The 25,032-nt window shown below is 31.7% G+C and overlaps 1 protein-coding gene across 7 annotated transcripts in view; it reads left to right on the top strand.

The window, feature by feature from the left end:
• The first annotated feature begins 346 nt into the window (after positions 1-346).
• Positions 347-25,032, top strand: part of LOC143057688 (voltage-gated potassium channel subunit beta-2-like) — a 68,489-nt gene continuing 43,803 nt past the window's right edge. For 4 of the 7 annotated variants that reach the window (XM_076231049.1, XM_076231045.1, XM_076231050.1 and 1 more), the window contains exons 1-10: positions 347-376; positions 2,761-2,915; positions 4,548-4,588; positions 5,693-5,736; positions 11,635-11,672; positions 12,154-12,233; positions 12,743-12,832; positions 13,539-13,582; positions 23,464-23,550; positions 24,531-24,737. In XM_076231049.1, coding sequence (XP_076087164.1) covers positions 4,548-4,588; positions 5,693-5,736; positions 11,635-11,672; positions 12,154-12,233; positions 12,743-12,832; positions 13,539-13,582; positions 23,464-23,550; positions 24,531-24,737 — 631 coding nt within the window. In that variant the 5' untranslated portion in view covers positions 347-376; positions 2,761-2,915. The remainder of the gene's footprint in view (positions 377-2,760; positions 2,916-4,547; positions 4,589-5,692; positions 5,737-11,634; positions 11,673-12,153; positions 12,234-12,742; positions 12,833-13,538; positions 13,583-23,463; positions 23,551-24,530; positions 24,738-25,032) is intronic. The other 3 variants (XR_012972792.1, XM_076231047.1, XM_076231044.1) reach the window with 1 other exon arrangement.

Genomic DNA, 25,032 nt, shown 5'->3' with positions numbered 1-25,032 from the left:
CCAGCCTGATTCAGTGCTTGATTGTACTGAAGGAAAATCAATCTATCGTTTTCTCTGAATATAGTTGACATTTTAAACTAATGGTATAATAATTTTAGAGTCTTCTGCTTCACAAAAGGATATATACAAAATCAATTTTTGTAATATGTTTATTTTGTCTGTTTGGATGTGGAGTATATTCTATGTCATTTACTGTATATCCGAGTGATTGTAATATTATGATATATACGATTACATATGTTTCTGTTTTTCATTGATTAAAGGATAGAGAGAGATATAAAGATACCATATGCTGAAGATCGCTTCATTGGCTGATTAAAGATATTGTACCGGACAAACAATAATTAGATTTGTTGGAAATTTATTCTAAAAATAGGTAAGTGCATATTTATTTATATCAAGATGTTTACTTTCTATAATTATTTGTTGATCTAGAGATATATGTTATGATTACTTCGCAATACTATATGTTGATATAGAGATATAGGTTAAACTAAACAGTTGGTGCACTTACAAACATGACTTATAGCAATGAGAATTTCTACTGTAAAATATTCTTTTTTCGTGAGTCTTCAAGTGCTGTTAATTGATATTCAATTCAGGATAGTATTTGAGAAATCAATCATTTATGCCCTGCTCTATACTTTTATAGTGTTTAAAAATGGAAGTTCCCAACCCCTGTAACACTCACACACCCTTGATCTGCCACTGAATACTGGTATTTAATTCAAGGAAATTTAGAATGCCAATATGTTTAGTGTGACTAGGTCAGTTTAAGATAAATAAATAATGGTTAGTCTATTTGGTATAATTATAATATAGCAATAGAAAATATCATTTCCATTAATACTAAATGGCTCTCTCCCACAGTTGTTATAATTTTGGAACTCTTACTTAGTCAACATGTCAAAGTTTGTGATATGGTTAGTTAAAGGGAAACATTTAGTACATGTATTCAGATGTATTGGCATATATCTCATTTCCATGGAATTCAATTGGCCATGCACCTTCAGTCATGATTAATTGACTTTGAATGTACAGTCAAATCTGCTTAAGAGACATTACCTGTATCAAGCAAAATCCTGTGTTAAAGTACATTTCATATAAACTGAACCTGTATTAAAAGATCACCTGTCTTAAGAGACCCCTTTTTTCTCTCCCTTAAGTGGTCTCTTAACACAGGTTTCACTGCAATAGTATAATTGCCATTTAAATTGAAAGAGTTTTAATACCTCTCTTCTACCACAGCCATATAACACTAAATAAAATCTCAGAACCTTAAAAATAATCCAAAGGTGTGAATAAAAATTTAAGAATAGGTATGTGAAAATGCATTTCAAAACTTTTGAAGAAACTATTCTTCAAGCTAGATATCTCATTCTCAGTAGCAATCACAATCAATTTCAACATACATGTGGTAAATGCAGGTTATTACCAAATGCATTAACGAACCAGATCTGAGCCAATTTACTTCTCTAAGTACAAAGAAATCATGTTAGGCCAGTTGCATTCCCTCTAATTATTAGCAGTAAGATATTAATTTGACAATAAAAAGAGATGATATTATCAGCTAATTGCTCTGTTGACATGGTGTTTCTGACATCATTTCAATCAAACATTTGGCACATCATCAGGAGGAGGTAATTCTCAGTGCTGCTACATGTTCATCAATAATGTTTTAACAGGTAGGATATTTTTTTATTTTCTAGCATAATAGAGACATGTAATTTATTTTTATTATTAGTTTAAACATATTTATTTATAGTGGATTGGGAAACAAGTTTTTGCAACTTATATTAATCCCTTTCCACTTTGCGGGTGCGAGTGCTGCCTTGTAGCGGCATTAGCCTACTCTTTTTCGAAATCTACAAGGGTGTCTTTAACGTGCAAGAGATATGGCTCTCTCTTAACACGGGTCAGCCATTTATCGTCCTCTTCCGACGGACTATCATCGTTTCCTTAAGACCATACTCGCAAATGGTGTCAAGGGAGAACCGAAAATTGAGTTCCTGAAATTTTCATCCCGAACGTGAATCGAAACCAGTAACCTTTAACCTTTAATTTTTATTATTGACTTGTCTATATATGCAATAGTTATCGTGTTTAGAATTTACATTAAACTGATTTGTGGGTAGACTTTATAAGGTTTATTTATAGGTTTACCACATCCACGTACTCTTATTTTATTATCTATACTGGTAAATTTCTCTTTTCTGGGTTTTGCCTAAATTTTTCATATGTGATATTTATAATAATACCCCTCCCTTTAGGAGTAAAGACTCTATTTCAAACTTCTTTTCTGTCTTTTTTCCATCCATTTTTCAAACAAATTAGGTTATATTGGAATTGCCCAGCAAATATTAAATAAAAAATGCTAGTATCATCCATAGTTTAATAGAGTAAATGAAAAATACAGATATTTTTGGTTTTGGTATTCATGGATTGCTGTTCACATTGACATATACTGAAGCATATCATTTTATTCATAGAGAATATAGCTTCATTCTACTGATGGATTGTGCAGGAAATCTGTCTTGAAAGATTTAATGATTAAGACTTGGCAATTATCACCTCAAAGATCGTTAATATGTTGATCTATCAGGAAAGTAATTAGAGGTGAGGTTCTGTTGACAAATATATTGCATCATAGATGTTATACCATCTATGATCACACCAATGATAATACATCACACCATAGATGTAATACCATCTACGGTCACACCAATGTTAATATATTATTGATTTCTTTGTATTTTCTAGATTAAAACAAGATCAGCCATTCATAATTGATTGTATTCAATTTTGTACAAGAGACATTAACATCATAGCAAACCACACATTGAAGGTTCAATTAGAAGCGAAAGATATATCAATCATAAAATGCTGAGTTAGGAATTTCCTGAAAACTTATTTTGGTGAGTAAATCTTTGTTTGATTAATAATGACTTCAATACAACCAGATGTTTGATACAGCTTTTATTGTTTCTTGACTAAAGTTGGACATCACTCTTTTTTTTTCACTCATCTGGCCCAAAATGCCAAGGGAGCTTTTCTCATCACTTGGTGTCCATCGTCCCTTTATAGACAAATTTTTAATAATTTTAATGCTCCATTTATGGGCATTATGTTTTCTGGTCTGTGCATCCGTTCGTCTGACTATCTGTTCGTCCGTTCATTCGTCCGTCTGTCCCGTTTCAGGTTAAAGTTTTGGTTAAAGTTTTTGGTCAAGGTAGTTTTTGATGAAGTTGAAGTCCAATCAACTTCAAACTTAGTAAACATGTTCCCTATGATATGATCTGTCTAATTTTAATGCCAAATTAGAGATTTTATCCCATTTTCACGGTCCACTGAACATAGAAAATGATAGTGCGGATTGGGCATCTGTGTACTTGGGACACATTCTTGTTTGTAATCTTTTACAGAAAATTCTTCTCTGAAATTATTGAGACATATCTAACCAATCTTGGCCACAATTGTCATTAGGGTATTTAGTTAAAAAAAATGTACCCAGCCTACTAATCAACATGGCCAACATGGCTAAAAATTGAACATAGGGTTAAAATGCAGTTTTGGCTTATATCTCTGAAACTAAAGCAAAAGTATAATGATTGCATTATTTCATGCATCAATTGTAAACAAAAAAATGGTGAGTGGAACAGGCTCCTTGGATTCTCCAGTTTTTCCATTTTTATGCCCTCTCACAATACTATAGGTGGATTAGGTTTACTGGTACAATGTATGTGCTGCAATAAGTCTACACTTTCCATGGTTCACTGAGCATTAAAATGTATTAGGGCCAGTAGGGTTAGGTGTCCTTTGAAATTGATAACATGCATCTGTAATTTTTTTGCCATATTTTAAGAATGGGGTTGAGTGGGGGTGGGGAGAGTAAGGAGATATTAATTCTAACTTCTGCCTGCTTTAAGAATTATTCAGCTGTTGGTCCTTACTTACAGTTATACTGCATTTTTAAATTTCAATCATGATAAGTGTTACCATTATAGAGAGTGCAATTTACAATCCTGTAAAATTACAAAAGAAGCATTCAATGCTATGTCAACAATTTTTATACTACAATCTTAAAGTTATGAGCTTTAGCAAATTTATCCTTTATTTTCCTATGTATTGTTGTGCAGTTGTAATGAGAAGCATGTCGAATCTTATTGAGAAAATACTGTCCGATTTAAGAATGCCTGGTAATTGATTTCAGCTTATCAAAAGTACAGATTTTAATAAAACATACATGCAATGTAATTATTTAAATTTTAGGCCATAAAAAAGAATAGGTTTGTTTGCCCAAACGCTACCTACCCAGAAAAAAGCTGCCTACTTAAATTCTTTTATTGTCCTGATTTGAAGAAGTTTTTTTTTATCAGATAGGCATGAAGACTAATAAACACCCGGTACTTCAATTTCTCTCTTTGAAAAAAAAGAAAAGAAAATGCCTACCTACCTACCTACCAACTGTCTCAATCTTTGGGTAGGGTTTGGGCAAACCAAAATATTTTTAATTGTGGCCTTAATATCATTTTTTTTTTTAATTTCAGATGTCTACTAAAATGAGTACCAATTCCCTGGTAAATTACAGGTTAGTAAAATCCAATGTATATATATATTGTACCTCCATTTGGAAGGAAATACCAAATTGAAGCAGCTGCTTTTAACTGAGGTACATATTTTTATAAGCCAATTCTTAGTAAAAAGTGATATTTCAAAAAGCAATCTCTTCTGCATGGGAAATGGTTTTGCTTTCTTAGAAAGAGCAAAGAGAAATTTACTTAGATTTTATGCAAATTATATAATTTCAAAGAAAGTTGAAGTTGACTTTACTTGAAATCTTTGAGTAGAATCAGTTTAACAATAACAAAGTAGACAGTAGAGAGTCAGATAGCTTAAACAATACCTAAGTGTGTTGTAATTACAATGTATATCTCTAGGTGTCTGTTTCTCTACAATGATTGGCATGTTTTGACAGCTTTGATGTTAATTTCATCCATGTAACCTACATGTGTTGATGGTTATATATAACTGAGGAATGAATTCTAGAACCTGCTCAGTTTTTGCTTTTTACAATGTCATTTGGTATGCTTTCTCTATTATTGATTTTAATGTCTATCCATTAATAAATGTTGGCATCATTGTATTTTAACATTGAATTGCAAACAGAGGCTGAATTCTATAAAGTCATTATATATAAACCTTCTTCTAACCAGATTACAAGACCTACCTATTGTATATTTTGTTTAACTTGTTCTTGTCCTGAATATGCATGAGATATATGCCACTGGACATTAAGCAACCAACAATCAATCAATCAATCATCTTCTAACCAGATAATTGCACTTATAAGGCTGAGTTCTAAAAAGGTGTTTGGCCGTATTTCGCACAACTTTTTGGAATTTTGGATCTTCAATGCTCTTCAACTTTGTACTTGTTTGGCTTTATAACTATTTTGATCTGAGCCTCACTGATGAGTCTTATGTAGACAAAATGTGCGTCTGGTGTACTAAATTATAATCCTGGTACCTTTGATAACTATTTGCACATTATACCAACTAGAATAACACTTTTTTAAAATAACTGACATAGATTCTTTATCACATGTGATTTACACCACCTATAAAAATCACAAACATTTGGTATCCTGTGAGAAATTATTATTTTGAACAATGATAATTTTATTTCATTTCAGGTATCTTGGGAAGTCTGGCCTGCGAGTATCTTGTGTAGGCTTAGGTAAGTTCTAACATCTTCAGTGTTCTAGGATTCCCATTACCCGTTACCCGGGGTAAGTGGATTAGGACAACGGGTAAGTCATTTTTTAGCCTTTGTCACCCGGTGGTAAGTCAATTTTCAAGTTAGGGGAAGCCGAAAAACTCTTGAAATTTCCCGGTCCTCTTCAATTTTCCCATATCTACGATTAAAAGGTAGATTATGTGTGTGTTTATCCCATATTTTATTTTTATTAAATCACGAGAAAAAACTTTGATAAAAGATCGAAGATTTTGTCGATGTCTATCGGCGCTTTTATTCAAGCACTCGTTTACTAGGTGTAATCAAGCGCAAAAGAGACCACATTCTTCTATCATTCTAAAAGTCGGTCACGGTGTCGGTAAAATCGGAAAATCCGGATTGATAACTGGTGCTTAAATCGGGACATAAACGGTTTTTTTTTTCTTGTCATCGGAGGAAAATAAACTTACAGTTGCATTTATTATAGCTCTTGATAAATGACATAGTAATAACTATAACATATTTGTCAAATTTAGTAAGAAATCGTTTTTTTTAAATTTTGTACAAAATTCAATCGTATCCGAATCCAGCTTTGTTCAGACAAACTTCACAACATATAATTTAAAGCATGTCATAAAAGTTTTTAAATTTAAAATCTATGTGCAACAAATGACTTATCCTTAATCATTAATGTTCAGTGAATCAGCCTGAAAAATATTCAGTATTTTATAAAGAGCATGTCTGATTTTTAAAAAGAGTTGTAAGTCCCTTATTTTTTTTACAGTGGATTATTGGTATGAAAGTCAGTGAAGTACTGTTATAGTTCAATGTACTTTTCTGGTGGTATAGGTATATAGTTACAATTAAGCCATATATTTCAAATACTTTTCAATACACTTTAGTCATCATTGCTTCATACAAAACATCATTTGACATCACAAAAAAGGGTACTTTCTGAAGCATGAAAAAGGTGCCAGGAAATGGCTAGAATGCAGGATTTTGCATCATTTACCCCAGACCCCCGGCCATAATGCTTTGCGCCGTCCGCATTGGTTGGCGGATTTAACTTTTAGATGTGGGTAAGTAATTTTTTTATTGATCTTACCCGTGGTAAGTCAAGGTGCCAAAAAAATCCTAGAACACTGATCTTGTACGTTCAGGTATTTCACCTCCAATATTTTGTGGTAACATTTTTTACAAAGTACAAAAATGTCAGCATTTGCCTCAAAAGTTAACCAAACCTTTAAACAGACTTATGCAGAAGGGATATAGTTTTGATACATTTGTCAGGTCATTAAGGATTGCATATTTTGATATTAATATTGATTCACTCATAGGGTCTTTGCATCGGAAATAATCACATTATTTCTAAAACCAGTTGTTGGCATGATACAGGCTATGTTTTTCCAGTCATGCTTCAGTGATTCCCTATATAATCAACCAAATTTTTCCCACAAAAGGCCTCCCCCCCTTGGATCCGCCTATGACTTGTGTAAATATATAATGTGGACTTTCCATCTGTCATTATTATTTAAGTTCTTGTCATTAATACATGAGATTTTAATTTCGATTTTCTGAATTAACTGTTTGCATTGTTTGCTAATACATGCACTTTGATTATTCATCAAAATGTTAGATAAAGATTTTGATTTCAAATTTATGAATGAACTTCTTGTTTGCCGATACAAGTACTTTGAATTCTTCAAAATGTTGAATAAAAGATTTTAATTTCGATTTTATAAACAAACTTCTTGTTTGTAAATACAAGTGTACTTTTAATTCATCAAAATTTTGAATGAAGTAAGAAAAATATCTTCTCACGTTCCTAGAAACTAAAAAAACAATATGATTTCATATTTGGTCAGATGAGACATTGGCTTACAGTACGTAGGAAATTGATCAAATTCCATTCATTTTCTCAATTGTTTCTTTGAAATATTTTGTTATTATGTTTTCTTGCTTTGAATTTCAACAGATATAAAACAGAAACAATTTGGATATTTCCCAACATTTATATTTATATTCTGTTATGACATCTTCAGTAGATTGAAGAATGATTTCAGATTACAGTTTTGTAGAAATTTTACAACCTCTATTAAGTAGTTATTTTATGTTCTTCAGTTGCAATGTAATCTTCCTTTTATTCATTTTTCACAGCTTAACTATTAACATATCACACAGATAATGATGATTTTCTCTGTTAATGTCATTATAAATAATCAACAGTTTAATTGAGTGTCTCAAGATGCGTACTCTAGCAGTTTTATTAGGGGGAAATCAGCTCAAAAATTTTGATATATGAAATAAGAACTTTATAAAAGTTAGAAGATGTGCTATGATTGCCAATGAGACAAATCTTCATCATTCTACACCTATGAGTAAAACTGATTCTGCAAATCTTTTTGATCACTTTTAGTTTTGATATCATAATGTTAGCACTTCAAAACAGAACCTTGGTTTACTTTTAATAATTTTGACTTTGATCATGTTGATGGAGAGTTGTCTCATTGGCACTCATGTCACATCTTTCTGTATCTAAGTATTCTTTATAGATTCTTGAAATTTATTTGAATAAGATATGGGATAAGTCTAGGAGGATGAATTCATTACCCTTCCTTCATTACATAAAGCATTTTCTAATTGCTATTAGCAGCTAACTTAAAACAACATTAGGCTTTTAGTTACACATGTGAGGTTTAGAGATTATAGTTAAAGTTTAGAGGCTTTATGTTTGATCACAGTCAGAAATGATTAAACTATTAAATATCTATGTGAAGTTACCTCACACACAGTGTAAAATAGAATTAAAAGTACAGGATTGTCTGAAAAATATTGGTTACATGTTTTATTTATAGTTCTTTAAATTAGATCTTTTTCAATGGTGTTTTGTCAGTTAAGTTTCAAGTTATAGTCTAATTAATTAAAACATTGTGCTCATGTAGTTACACTGTTTAAAGTGTTCCAAAGTCTGGTAATTGTTCATTTTAAGAAAGTTTATGTACCTGCCTTTAGTCAGGAATCATGCCAGTGGTTTTCTCTGTTTCTCTTTATGTTTCATGAAAAGTTTGTTGATGTTATTAGGTGTTGTAAAATTTGTCTGAATATAAAAAAAGAAGATGTGGTAGAATTGCCAATAATTAAAGACAACTCTCCACAAGAGATCAAATGACACAGAAATTAATTAACAAAATTAACCAAGCTTAGGTTATCAATTTTTGTTTATGTAAATTTAAGAGTTAAACTCAAATATTAATATATAGATATAGGAAGATGTGGTGTGAGTGCCAATGAGACAACTCTCCCTCCAAATAACTATTTAAAAAGTAAACCATTATAGGTTAAAGTACGACCTTCAACACGGAGCCTTGGCTCACACCGAACAACAAGCTATAAAGGGCCCCAAAATTACTAGTGTAAAACCATTCAAAACCATATGCCCATTATGAAATATTTTTTTGTTTTACTTTATGATTAAGGATCTTTATTTACAAACAAATTGTCTTTGAGTCCTTGACCTCATTCTAAAAATGAAGAGTAGCCAAACATAATACAGGTCAGATTACGGTCTGCTGCCAGTTTTGATCTATTAATAATTGTTTTATCTGCCTCTCTGTGGTTAATAAACTGATAATGTTGGCTTTCATCTATTACTTTCAATCAAAATCAACTATTTATAGTTCAAATCAACAACTTGACGCCAGAAATAGAAGGGGAATTTTTGGAATCATGTTACTGTTTTTTTTAAGTTTATGTTTAACCTATTTCATATTTCATTGCTTATTAATATTGTATATCTGTTAGTCATATATTCTGTGTAAATCTTTTTCTAAGTTAATCTTAAAGAAGACACAAGCAGTCAATTCAGTGGAAGAACCCAGAGGGGGAATCTGGGGTTGGAAAACTCCCTTTGTTTTTGGACCATCAATGCATTTTAATGGGGACATAAATATCCCCTTTAACCTGGTTTGGGAGACAACAACCCCCCTTATTGAAAATGGCTGTATCCATCCCTGCATTTGATGTTCTTGTTTTTACAGCTGTATTTTGTCTTGAACTCTAACCTGTATTATTTAAGGGTTTTAATTATCATTGTTATTTACTGTACAACTGAAAGTTGATTATCTCATTAAAGACAGGCAGAGTATGATAGATTAGCTACAAGCACTATACTATCTGTTTTATCTGAAATCTATTGATGTCTATCAATGTACTGCAGAATCTTTTAGAACCAAAGGTGCTCAGTTTGTTTTTTTTTTTTTTTTGCTATAACAAGCTGCTAAGATTGCACTTTTGTTCTGCTTTATCTTTTATCAGATAGGGAAATCGAATGTCAGATAGGGCCAAGTGATCTAGCCTGCCAACAGAGGCAGATGCATTTGAATATGACCTTTATTGACAAGAATTGCTAGTTAAATGCCAAATGTTGATGGTTCTCTGGGTATCCAGGCTTCTTTCTCCAATGGTAGCTGGTTGACATAATATAGCTGTTCTGGACCATATGAGTATTTGGACCATATGCGTATGGTCATGACCATATGCGTATACTCATATGGTCCGACCATACGCGTATGGTTCGACCATATGAGTATAATACTCGATTGGTTATTAACGGGCCGGACCATATGAGTATTTGGACCGTATAAGTATTTTTTTTTAAATTACATGATAAAAGTTTCAAAAGTACATAAACTTTATCTGAAAAAAACCAATGATGGTTACATGACTATGTATTATTTTTTTAATTCAAATACTTCGTAAAAAAAAATTAATTTTGATGCAACAGTTTTTATCGCTAATTACATTCTTGCATGTAGGCTTGGGTGATATTTACTTTCACATGGTCTCATATTTTTTTGGCGTTTACAAGTCTTGGTTGTGCATGATCCTTTTCATATTTCTACGGTGTTTTTAATGAGCTCTAGATCTAAAATATCGTAACATGATCGCAAAACACCATATTCACAAGACAACTATGTAAACTATGTTTCTTTCCATCGACTTCTTGTGTAACAGTTCATTAAGATTTTTTTTAATTTTTTTTTTTAAGTCACCATTCACTCGTAAATGTTAACAAATCGGTAATGACCATCGGTATAAAATGTGTTTATTATTGTTTTGACAAGTAAGTAAAATTAACTATGTGAAACTTTTAATTTTTATATATAAAATTTACTAATCTGGTTATCATAATATAAATTAATAAAATTACTTATATGATAGCGTCTTTTTAATGAACGGTCATATTGTATGACGAGTTTAGAGGTATTAAAAGTAAACTGTAACAGAGTGTTTATTACCCCGACCATACGCGTACAGTCGGACCATACGCGTATGGTCGGACCATATGAGTATATACCCATATGGTCATGACCATACGCGTATGGTCCAAATACTCATATGGTCCGGAACATAGCCATTGAGCTGAGAGTGGTATTTAACACCAACAACTAATCAGTTTCATGTTTATTCTTTTGTATTAATATCAACATTGGTCAACAATATTTTGATTCACTGAGTCTGCGGTTAGAGAATATTATACATCATTCATTGTTAAACTATTTTATTTTTTTCACCACTCAACTAATGGAACTCTAAAGTTTACTGTACAGTATAAAATTCCTAAATAAATACAGAGGGGCGTCAAGAGGGGTATCTACATGGAAGAACACAAAATAAAGTAGCCATTTCACATTGAAGGAACAATTATAAATTTCTTCATGTTGATCATTTTACCGATTTCACAAAACACGGTAAATAGCGAACCTTTTTGATAAATAAAAATAAAGATGACAAAACATGTTGCAGGAAAAATAACCTCTTACCACTCTCAATAAAAATCATCACTAAACTTGCATGTTTATTCGGCTGCATTTTATTTACCTCTTTATATTTTTGTTTCAGGAACATGGGTGACCTTTGGAGGTCAGATTACAGATGAGGTTAGTACTTATATTGAGCCATATGAATATTTCCATGTTTTTACAGGGTACAGAACAAAGGGGAATCAACTTCAAGGTTAAAACAATTAAATTTGCAGAACATATTGTTAGCCTTTATTATTGATAATTAAAGAGGTGATATAATAAAGGCTGACAATAGGTTCTACAGATAAAGAGAAAGAAGGCATCTATTTCATAATTTTCAGATTTTAGCAGAAACTTTTATTACAGAATTTCTACTAGTTTAGGACTACTGAATTTGTGAAAAATGGTTATCATTTCTATTTTAGAGTTAGTGCTCTTGCATCACTTAAACATTGTGATTATGGTTATAATGCATATATTTGAAAATCAAAATCTCTACTCATCTTTGTTTATTTTTATTTTGTAACATGTCTTTTCTGATATTATATTTAACTTTGCCAACTACAAAGAAATAGAATTTAAATGAGTATTTACTTAAGTAAGTTTTGAATTTCAGATGGCTGAAGAGATTTTGACCTTGGCCTATGAAAGTGGAATCAATTTCTTTGACACAGCTGAGGTGTATGCAGCCGGAAAGTAAGTAAAACCGTAATTACAGAAAAAGATATACCGGTATTGTAAAAACAGAAATTTCGTTGAGGATTTTATTTTGTTTATATCATGGAAAGGAAATATGCACACAATTAAAACCCTCACAAAAATTGAACCTACATTATAATATCACTTCCATTTACTGGAAACCACAAAATTAAATCCATATGAAATCTTATACAGAGACAAAACAATGAAATTTTAACTCCACAAAAATTAATGTTTCGACAGTAAAACAAACAAACTGTACATTACTGTCATACAATAGTAGTGGTTGTAAATATCAAATTAATTTTGTTTTTGTATGTGAACATCATAAAACCATTGATTTACATGACAATTAAATATATTTTTGCTCTCTATCTATATGATGACCCAGCCCATGCAGTTGCCAACCATCTTATAGTGGATTGCTGTGTCTCACTTCTGGTATGCTTGACAAAAATTATCACAATTATTCTAATCCTTCTAATATTTGTTTTTTGCGTTTTCAGGGCAGAAATCCTGTTGGGAAAAATATTGAAAAAGAAAACCTGGAGAAGGTCAAGTTATATTATATCAACAAAACTATACTGGGGTGGAAAGTAAGTTTATATATTTTGCACTTTGCATTTTAATTTATTGTCAATCAGGGAATGCACTAAATATTTGTATTTTACAAATACTTGCCTGATTTGCAATTAAACTAAGCAGGAAAGACCAATAGATTAGAACGATTATGAAATATTTGATGTTATAAAAAACAAAACTGATTAAGATTAAAAATTAAGATTGGATTTGAGTGCACCAGCATGAGAGGGGTTAGAAATCACAACCTCAGTGTTGACTGGCTAGTGAGTACAGTAGTAGAACTACTAAGACTCTTGGCCACCAAGGCCCCTACATCCAACACTAAAGAATAACTATTTGGTAGCTGGACATGAAAAAATATCTAGATAACTAGATAGATTAAAAACTTATTACTAACTCAGATTAAAGTCTTCACTATACAGTGATCTTATGGTTTTGCCCAAGCATGCATACAAGTCCAAATTAATCTACAAATTCCACAAAAAATGGTATCCCATGAAAAAATAATGAAACCAACCACAGAACCTAACTGTGGTCTTAATGCTATATCTGAAGAAATTAAAAAGTGGGAAAATCTTTAATTTTGATGGTTTCATATCAGAGCAGAAACAGAAAATTAATGAAACCAACCACAGGACAGAACAGATCTACTGTCTAAGTGCTATATCTTATGAAATTGAAAGTTGAGAAAATCTTTTATTTTTTATAATTTCATTTCAGAGCAGAAACAGAAAAGGGTTTGTCACGTAAACATATTATTGAAGGTAAGTTTATGAAATTATTCTGCTCATTCCTTACTGTAACCTGCATAATCTGACATCTGAGTTTTCCAACATCCTGCTTTAACTGACACATTTTCATGGTCCCAAAATGTACCTATCCTAGCTGGAAAAAAAACAATATTCTGACACCCTAATTAATCCATCACTTTTTCTCTGGTAGGCCAGTGTGTCAAATAACACAGATTACACTGTATCTTACATTAGTCCTCGCCGTGAGTTTATATACGCAGTTATTTTAAAGATAAACAATCATAAAACATTTAGAAGATTCCTAAATTTCTGCCTCAGAATTGTTAATTGAATCTGAAAATGTTTTTGGTTGAATTTTCTCCAGAACTGCAAATTAAAGGTTTCTAGAATTTAGTATCAACTATCATGTAATCATGCTATAATTTATGGTGCATTTTCAGATTCAATTAACAATTCTGGGGTGGAAATTTAGGAATCTTCCAAATGTTTTATGATTGCTTATCTTTAATATAAATAATACATTGATCCCTGCATTAACAGCAATTTAAGAATTGTTTACTATAAAAATTTGTAATGAGGTGTCTGAAGGTCTGACTGATTAAAATTGAGTCTGTGGGTGATTGTTTTATAAAGGATGAAAGACCAACCAGCCTTTAGAGGCTTATGATGCACTGTCATTTATGTACAAAAAATTATATGAATAAATTTCAAATCCATTAATCCTTTTTATATCAGAGGCTTAATTCTTATTAGATGCAATTTAGTTTCAATATATCAGTTGTGTAAATAATTAAATGACAAAATAAGTAACTTTATAATTTTTGGTCTGATAATGTAAGGATTGTACATGGAAAATTTGGAAGATAAGAGTTGTCTCTCTTTGTATGTATCCACATTATATTAAGGGGGAAAATAGAAATTGAAATGAAAGATGAAAGAAAATTTATTGCCTAGAAATTACTAAATTCTGACAGTTGATCTATATAATAGTAATTTGTCAAACATGTGGAAGCAAAATAGTATGTAAATGTTCCGGACCATATGAGTATTTGGACCATACGCGTATGGTCATGACCATATGAGTATACGCATATGGTCCGACCGTACGCGTATGGTCAGACCATATGAGTATTATACTCGTTTGGTTATTAACGGACCGGACCATATGAGTATTTGGACCATATAGGTATTTTTCAAATATACAATAGAAATAATACGTATTAATTTTACATTTCAAAAGCTACATAAACATTAAATATTGATGCCACAGTCAGTTGCTCTTAATTGTATTCGTGTATGCTTTTGTATACTAAGAATGACATTCATACGGTACCATACATGTTGCTTTTCTGAGATTGCTTGTTTTGGCTGCTTGCAGTGAAATCGACTTGGACAATTCCGATGTGTCTACGGTGTTTATAAGAAACTCAAGATCTCCAATATCGTAAAATGAATATTACAGATCAAATTAAATAAAGGCAGAAACTATGTCATGGCTCTTAAATGCTATTTTACCGGTCTTATAATTAAGATTGAAATAGAAATATAGAAATAAGAAATAGAAAAAAATAAAGAAACATACACTTTTAATATTTTTTAAAAATGTCTTAAAAAATATCATGATTTACGAAAAATATCATGATCCTTGCCGGTGAGGTCACCTACTTTAATCAATTAAATTCCTTTTACAATATGTTCATTTGATTTTGACATCTTCTTATAATTGTACTTACAAATAGTAAGTAATATTTACTGTATGAAACTGTTTTATGATAAATGTGTAGTTTGCCTTTTCATCTTGGTGTTACTTTGGGTTATCTCCCTTTATCAAAATTTCAAAATTGACATTTGCTTCAGTTATTTGGATGTATTTTGTTTTCTTTTTTCTTTTTTAAAAGATAACTTTGTTAGTGTATACAGTGGTTCTATTCGGTTAAAGTGAATTTGTATCATTGGGTATATCATCATCTCATGTGTGCCTGTTCCAGTGATACATGTATATTCTACAAAGTGTTTTGTCTTGAGTTACATTGTAGTTTAAAACATAATTCAAGCTTTTTTCAAATGTAAAATGATTGACCTTACATATATTATATACAAATTGTATGCACTGTAAATGTTGATATGTAACATCTCTTACTTTAACATTTATATTACATTGCATTCACATTACGACTTAAAAATAAAGAGTTCATGTACACTTTTCTTAAAATTTCTTACGGGGTCTAAGCATAGGTTGTCAAACTCCAAAGTGTGAATAGAATTGTAACATGTAAGTAAATTTATGTTACTGACTGATGAAAAATTTGACTAATAAATGAATAGACTTTGAACATAAATATTTATATATTGATCAGCTTCAAACTTTTCGATAAAATTATTATGAACGTGTAGAATAGTTATTTTTGATCTGATTTTATCAAAAATTATCAGAGTTTGAACTTTGGAGGTTTAGTTACCTCATTTATTAATAAAATGATATTGCAAAAGAAACATTTGTGAAGAGTAATCTTATGAATAATTTACAGTTTGGTACTAGTAAGCATAATACATTTATCAATTTAAACCTTTATCTGAAAAGGGAATGTGTACCACAAATAATATAGAACTACAACATATTTAACTTGAAACCTATCAAAGTTTTACAAAATTTACTTTTGACTTTCTTTTTTTCCTAAAAAAAGGTGTTTACATGAATATGAACTATATCTTGCAAAGACCTTTTTATAATGATCTGTTGAATACAACTATCAGAGATACAGTTGAATACAACAAATCATTATCAAAAAGGTCTTTGCAGGACATATTTTGAAGGGCTAAGTGAGCTGTTCTCATCACTTGGCGTCTGTCACGTCAGACTTGGGGTCAATTACATTGGAGTGTGATTAATTAAATTACACATTACATTGCAAAAATTATCAATTACACTAATTACACATTACACAGTTTTTGAAATGTAATTGATTAAATTACAATAACTTAAAGTAATTAATTAAATTAAACATTACATTTCTTCATAATATTTTTTAACAATACTATATATATAATGTATGTAATCGTGGCATTGTCACTGGACATTTTAATCTGATTAATTGCTGTTTGATTTAACAGCTGTTAAATTTTTTATTTCTTTAATCCTTTTGTGTATACTTATCTGACAAAATGTTTGTGTGCAGTGATTTTAAATTCTGAATGAACTGTCTAAGTAATATGTTTCACGCATTTCTTTTTGTTTGTGTTTAACAAGGCGATTATAAATTACATACCAATCTATTTAGTTAAAGATCTTTCTTAAAAACTGAACAACACTAATAAAAGATTATCACATTTTTAGCTCACCTGGCCCAAAGGGCCAAGTGAGCTTTTCTCATCACTTGGAATCCGTCGTCGTCGTCCGTCGTTGTTAACTTTTACAAAAATCTTCTCCTCTGAAACTATTGGGCCAAATTAACCAAACTTGGCCACAATCATCATTGGGGTATCTAGTTTAAGAAATGTGTCCAGTGACCCGTCCAACCAACCAAGATGGCCGCCATGGCTAAAAATAGAACATAGGGGTAAAATGCAGTTTTGGGCTTATAACTCAAAAACCAAAGCATTTAAAGCAAATCTGACATTAGTAAAATTGTTTATCAGGTCAAGATATATCTGCCCTGAAATTTTCAGATGAATCAGATAACCCGTTGTTAGGTTGCTGCCCCTGAATTGGTAATTTTAAGGAAATTTTGCTGTTTTTGGTTATTATCTTGAATATTATTATAGATAGAGATAAACTGTGAACAGCAATAATGTTCAGCAAAGTAAGATTTACAAATAAGTCAACATGACCAAAATGGTCAGTTGACCCCTTTAGGAGTTATTGCCCTTTATAGTCATTTTTTAACCATTTTTCGTAAATCCTAGTAATCAGTTAGAAAAATCTTCTCCTCTGAAACAACTGGGCCAAATTTAACTAAACTTGGCCACAATCATCATTGGGGTATCTAGTTTAAAAAAATGTGTCCTGTGACCCGGCCAACCAACCAAGATGGCTGCCATGGCTAAAAATAGAACATAGAGGTAAAATGCAGTTTTTGGCTTATAACTCAAAAACCAAAGCATTTAAAGAAAATCTGACATTGGTAAAATTGTTTATCAGGTCAAGATCTATCTGCCCTGAAATATTCAGATGAATCAGACAACCCGTTGTTAGGTTGCTGCCCCTGAATTGGTAATTTTAAGGAAATTTTGCTGTTTTTGGTTATTTTGAATATTATTATAGATAGAGATAAACTGTAAACAGCAATAATGTTCAGCAAAGTAAGATTTACAAATAAGATTTTGGTCAGTTGACCCCTTTAGGAGTTATTGCCCTTTATAGTAAATATTTAACCATTTTTCGTAAAGCTTAGTAATCTTTTAGAAAAATTTCTTCTCTGTTGGCCAAGTTCATTATAGATTGAGATAATTGTAAGCAGCAAGAATGTTTAGTAAAGTTAGATCTACAAACACATCACCATCACCAAAACACAATTTTGTCATGAATCCATCTGTGTCCTTTGTTTAATATTCACATAGACCTAATATTCACATAGACCAAGGTGAGCGACACTAGCTCTTTAGAACCTCTAGTTTTTGTCGAGCCTGCAACTTTTGTTGCTGAAAGCTCGACATATGGATAGTGATCCGGCGGCTGCTACGGCGGCTTCGGCGTCGGCGGCGTTAGCTCACTTCTTAACAGCTTTATATTTTAGGAGGTAGAAGACCTGAATGCTTCATACTTTGTATATAGATGCCTCATGTTATAAACTTTCCGTCAGTCACATGTCCAATGTCCTTGACCTCATTTGCATGGTTCAGTGACTACTTGAAAAAAAAGTTAAGATTTTTTGTAATGAAAAATTCTCTCTAATTATAAGTAATTGGATAACTATATTTGATATGTGCGTACCTTGCAAGGTCCTCATGCCCATCAGACAGTTTTCACTTGGACTCGACCTCATTTCATGGATCAGTGAAGAAAGTTAAGTTTTGGTGGTCAAGTCCATATCTCAGATACTATAAGCAATAGGTCTAGTATATTCGGTGTATGGAAGGATTGTAAGGTGTACATGTCCAACTGGCAGGTGTCATCTGACCTTGACCTCATTTTCATGATTCAGTGGTTATAGTTAAGTTTTTGTGTTTTGATCTGTTTTTCTTATACTATATGCATTAGGTCTACTATATTTGATGTATGGAATGATTGTAAGGTGTACATGTCTAGCTGACAGGTGTCATCTTACCTTGACCTCATTTTCATGGTTCAGTGGTCAAAGTTAAGTTTTTTAGTTTTGGTCTATTTTTCTAATACTTTATGCATTAGGTCAACTATATTTGGTGTATGGAAATATTTTATGATCTATATGTCTGTTACGCAGGTTTAGTTTGACCTTCACCTCATTTTCACGGTCCATTGCTAAGTGTTTAGTGTTTGTGCTTTTGTCTGTTTTTCTTAATTTATAAGCAATAAATCAACTATATTTGTTGTATTGAAGAATTGTTAGCTGTACATGTCTGCTTGGCATGGTTCATCTGACCTTGACCTCATTTTCATGGTTCATTGATCAATGTTTCATTTTCTTGGTTTATGTTGAGTTTATATGACAGTTGTAATAAAGCTTTATATTTAGGTCTAGCAACATAATATCAATGATTAGTAAAGAAGGCGAGACATTTCAGCGTGTGCACTCTTGTTTAATTATAAGACTATTCATAAAAAAAATTATATAGGTCAAAATAAATGATAAAAAAATATCACAATAAATTACAGACTTCATATATTAAAAAAGTATGTGATATCAATATTTGAAAATAAATATAATTTTACAATTTATATTCTTAAATATTTACACCATCAAAGTGCATGTAATTGAAATGTAACTCAGAAGTAATTGAGCATTACATGCTTTTTTCATTGTAATTAATTATATTACCATTACATGTAATTAAAAAAAATGCTCAATTACACATTACATTCAATTACATGGAAAATTGTAATGCATTACACTTTTAAATTACCATTACATTTTCAATTACCCCATCCCTGGTCGTCGTTAACTTTTACATAAATCTTCTCCTCTGAAACAACTGGGCCAAATTTAACCAAACTTGGCAACAATCATCATAAAGGTATCTAGTTTAATGTGTCAGATGACCCTGCCTGCCAACCAACATGGCTGACATGGCATAAAATAGAACATAGGGGTAAAATGTAGTTTTTGGCTTATATCTCTGAAACTGAAGCATATCTATAGGACAAATCTGACATGGGGTTAAAATATTTATCAGTTTAAGACTATCTTCCCTAAAACCCAGCTTTTAGGTTAATTTGACAGCTCATTCCTTATGCATAAATGAAAAGAAAGACAAGTTAATAATTATAGTGGTTTATGTATAAATTCAATAATTATTTTAATTGTTTTAATATCCTGAAGAGGTCTTGGTATATATATATTGGCCGCTTTCTTGGCTGTACTGTCTGTCTACTCCCTCCTATGTAAAGTTAGTTTTTGAAGTAAATACATTCGTACCACAGAATTTGGAAGTATCCATGTAATGTTCTTTGTGTATTAATGTGTTCTCAGATCACCTGAATTACCTTATTTAAGGAATGACTGTAATATTTTTTCTGTCTTATGAAGAAATAACATCAATAATGTGGTGCACACTGAATAACACTGGCGTAGCAGGTTATTAATAGTGTGCACCACATTTTTTATGTTATTTTGAATAGACAGAAAAAATATTACAGTCATTTCTTATAATATAATTCTAAATTTAATTATAACCGGCGTAAATCATGAAAAATGTTGTTGACGTCATGGTGACATGACAAAATTATGATTATGGGCTGATAAACAATACAACATCAGCCAATCAGAAGACGCGTTACAACCAAAATTAAATTATTTATGGATAACCGGATTTTTCACATTTTAAAATATTATCTTTTAAAATAACTCTTTGTCTGTTGGATATAATGGTATGTCATTGTTTATCTCTTGGTCCTCTGTATATATATATATATATATATTGATAATATCCCCACCCTGTCTTAACACCACTTCTCTGCCTCTGTCAGCACATACTACATCCACCTCATGAATATTCATATTTATATTTTAAACTGGTACTGGTACTGGTACATAATGTTTTAATTGATTAACATCCTGATATGGTCACTTCATATATCTTGGCTTCCTTGATTGTACTGCTGTTTGGTTGGATACATCCTATATAGAGTTGACCTGTTGAAGTGAATGTAAGAGACACTGGTAACATTATGTTTATGTCACTTGTTTTATAGCATGTCATCAGCAGGCCAGCATTGTTCAGGATATGAAGGGTGTGAGTATCTATATCAACTACAATAACATTGTCTCTAGGTGTTGTCACTATGTCTGTTGGGTAGAATCGTCTGTCCTTGTTGATCTCTGTATCTCCTGTATAGATATTAACTATATCACCATCCTGTCCTAACACTACTACTCTATGTCTGTCAGTATCTTCTCCATCCGACACATATATATTCCCATTACTGGTGCTGGTGATACTCCAGGGACCAGAAAATATAGATTGTTTATGTTTATCATTTTCATACACTCTTTCGTGGTCTCCATTCTGATTCATTAGTATTACACCACCTCTTCCTCCATTAACACCTCCTACTAGAACTTTATTGTCACTAGTGATATGGACTGCTGTAGGAATGAATGGTGACACATCATAGACTGAGTCTGTAAGTGTACCTGTATTGCTATTAATTTGTTTCAGTCTTGATCCATCTGTAGATATAAGTAGATTGTTTGATTGAGTAATAGCCATACCAAATACGTCGATATTTAAGCTGGATAGTATGTTCAGTTTGGTTCCTTCAGGTTTTACCCTTTGTAATACTTTATTTTTTATACTACATATCCACAACGAATCATTATGACAATAAGACAAAAAAGATACTGCATCTAGTTTAGTTTTATATTGTTTATTGATGTTCAGTTCTACACCAGTCAGTTGTCCCACATCTTTGATGTTTACTACCTGATGATTCTCGGTGTTTTCTAATTCTGGATGAACCTTTTCTTTACAATGATCACACAGTAATTTACTACAGTCAAAACACTTCCACTTTATTGGTCGGTCAGTTTCACATATTCCACATTTGGCTGGCGCTTGACTTCTAATAACAGATTGAGAGAAGGCCATTATATATAAATATATGATATATTTTCCTCCTTTAAATAATACTACATATATCGTACTTTGATAAGTGATATGATAATAGGAGGTCAAGGTTGTTAGATACCCAGTCGCATGATTTGTTTAAACACTTATTACTAAATTGATTAGATAGATAAAAACCTGACTACTAGGTTAATAATTGTATCAGCTGATTTTAAGTATTTCTGTACATCTTTATAATTTGATTTCATTTCATTTGATTTATTAATTTTTTTAAGCTCACCTGGCCCACAGGACCAAGTGAATTTTTCTCATCACAAAATTACAAAATCTCCCACTTAAATTACTGGGCCAAATAGGCTATTTGCCAATTCCCGTAATTGACACTGTAAGTAGAGATCCCTAATTTGGTTGTCTCCCTTATGACGGACATTATTTTTTATTTTCAATGGAGAGCAAGTAGAAAGAGCAAATTTACCTGTGCGTAATGTTAGTAATCTATAAGGTTTTTAAACCTTTAATTACATTAATTTGTTGTTTAGCTAAATACTTTTGACATCAGAAATTATTTTTCATGAAAAATTAGTTAAACCATCGATACATCACTATCAATTTATCATGCTTTTCATTGGCAAAAGGGAATCTTGTCCAGTATGGAACCAGTCTATGATTGACAAAGGGAAGTAAATTGTTTAAAAAAGTGTGTTATAATAGAATCAAATCAGTAATTGGCAAATGGACTATTAAGCCAAACTTCACCATGGCTAAAAATAGTACATGAGAATATCTGGCTGACATCTCTGAAACTAAAGAATTTACAGCAAATTTGACCTGGGTTAAATATGTTCATCAGGTTATAATCAATTTTATACAAATCACACAACCTGTTGGGTAGCTGCCGCTGAATTGATTATTTGAGAAAATTTTCCAGTTTTTGGTAATAACCAATATTATTATAGATAGAGATAAACAGGAAACAGCAGTAATATTCAGCACAGTGGTTTCTACAAAGAAGTTCACACTAAAATGATCATTATTGCCCTTTATAGTCAATTTTAAACAATATCTGCAAATTTTTGTAATATTTTTAAGTCTTCTCCTCTGAAACTAACCAAACTTCTGAGACAAATTTAACCAAACATTCACATTCATCATTAGGGTATTTAGTTTTAATATGAGTCTGATGACCCTGCCTGCCAACCTGAAGATGGCAGGCAGGGCTAAAAATAGGACATATGGGGTAATCAGAGATTTTCGTCATGAAGTCTAATTTCGTAAAGTGTTCATGGATATTGTCCTGTGTTTGATATATACAGTGGCGGATCCATGAATTTTCATAAGTGGGGGCCCACTGACTGACCTAAGAGGGGGCCCACTTCAGTCACGCTTCAGTGATTCCCTATATAAGCAACCAAATTTTTTCCCAAAAAGGGGGGGCCTGGGCCCCCCCTAAATCTGCCTCTGATATATACCCAGTTGAGCGACACTGACTCTCTAGAGCCTCTAGTTTTCAGGAAAGATTAAAATTCAAATAATTTTGATGACACAACTTTACATTCATATTGCTAAAGTATACCTCTAATGGCTGTTTCAGTAATTTGACATTATGATTCATTGTTATAAACTATATGGGGTGGTAGTATTGATACATTTACCTTTAATTAATCCAATTCCTGTAATATTTTACATTTTAGGATTGAAATGTTCCTTAGAAAGACTTCAGTTAGATTATGTAGATATAGTATTTGCTAACCGACCAGACTCACACACTCCAATGGAAGGTATGTATATGTTGAACAACCAAAATTGAAATGTAGTTAGTTTAATTTAATCATATTTATTTATAGTGGATTGGGAAACAAGTTATTGCAACTTATATTAATCCCTTTCCACGTCGCACTTGCAAGAACTGCCTTGAAGTGGCATTAGCCTGCTCTTTTTAGAAATCTATAAGATTTTACATACAAGAGATATGGCTCTCTCTTAATATAGGTCAGCCATTTATCGTCCCCTTTCAATGGACTATCATTGTTTCTCATCAAGACCATACTCTCTAATGGTATCAAGGGAGAGCCGAAAATTCAGTCCCTGAAATTTTTATCCCTGTAGCGGGGAACAAACCAGGAACCTTTGTGTTAGTATTCTGATGCGCTAACTATTAAACCACAGCTCTCAGTTCTTAGCTCATCTAACCAAAAGGATAAAAAGACCTATTTTCATCATGTGCATTGTTTGTAGATATAATTGAACACTTGGAGGATTTATACTGCAAACCTAAATTCCATAGCCACCTATAAATTTCATATTTAAACAAAACAGAAGTTTTAGTGTCATTAACATACGATTTTAAAAGGAAATTCATAAGACAGGTTTTTAAGAAAAAGCAATATCAGTTAAATAATTAAATATTTTTATTGTGCCCTGCCGCCTGGTTTTCATCTGTTGTTAGTCCATACATCCCAAAATTGGTTTCCATTCTCTAACTTAAATTTGCATCATGCTGAATTTGTCGTTTCCACTCTAACTACTTTGCCATGATATAATGCTCTGAAACTTATGAACAAAATTTTGATTTGAGACACAAAAAATACCAATGCTAATATGAAGAAAAAGTCTGAGTCAGCCTTTTCCTGCCATTTTTGGAAATGCATGAAACATATTTTTTTAATTCTTTTTATTATTATTTTTTGTGTGAGTAAGATAAAGTCTGTATGATTATTGTAACTTTATGAACTACTAATTGCTGTAATTTTTCTTTTAGAAATTGTTCGGGCTTTTACATATGTTATAAACCAAGGTTGGGCTATGTACTGGGGTACATCACGTTGGTCGCCCACAGAGATAATGGAAGCCTATTCTGTTGCTCGACAGTTTAACCAGATCCCTCCAATAGCTGAGCAAGCTGAATATCACTTACTACAGAGAGAGAAGGTAGAACTTCAAATGCCAGAACTCTATCAGAAAATAGGTATGGTTTGAGGAATGATGACTGGTTGAAGCTTGTATATTAATTTTGTTCATTAAGTTATTTTGTTTATATAGCACTTCATTTGTAGGCTCTTTTGAATTAGTTTACAACTCAAACTACACTTAGGGCAATTTAGAGCTTGCCAATTAAAGTAAACTAGCAATAATACAGTCCTCTAAGGAAAATTCAAAACGGAAAGTCCTTTTGAATGGCAAAATCAAAAGCTCAAACACATCAAACGAATTGAAACCAACTGTCATATTCAATAAGTGACAACACTTTTTAATCATTTATA

The sequence above is a fragment of the Mytilus galloprovincialis genome, chromosome 13, assembly GCF_965363235.1.
Source record: "Mytilus galloprovincialis chromosome 13, xbMytGall1.hap1.1, whole genome shotgun sequence".
In the NCBI taxonomy this organism is placed as follows: domain Eukaryota; kingdom Metazoa; phylum Mollusca; class Bivalvia; order Mytilida; family Mytilidae; genus Mytilus; species Mytilus galloprovincialis.
Note: the sequence above shows the minus strand (reverse complement) of the source record. Positions and strands in the feature narration are given on the sequence as shown.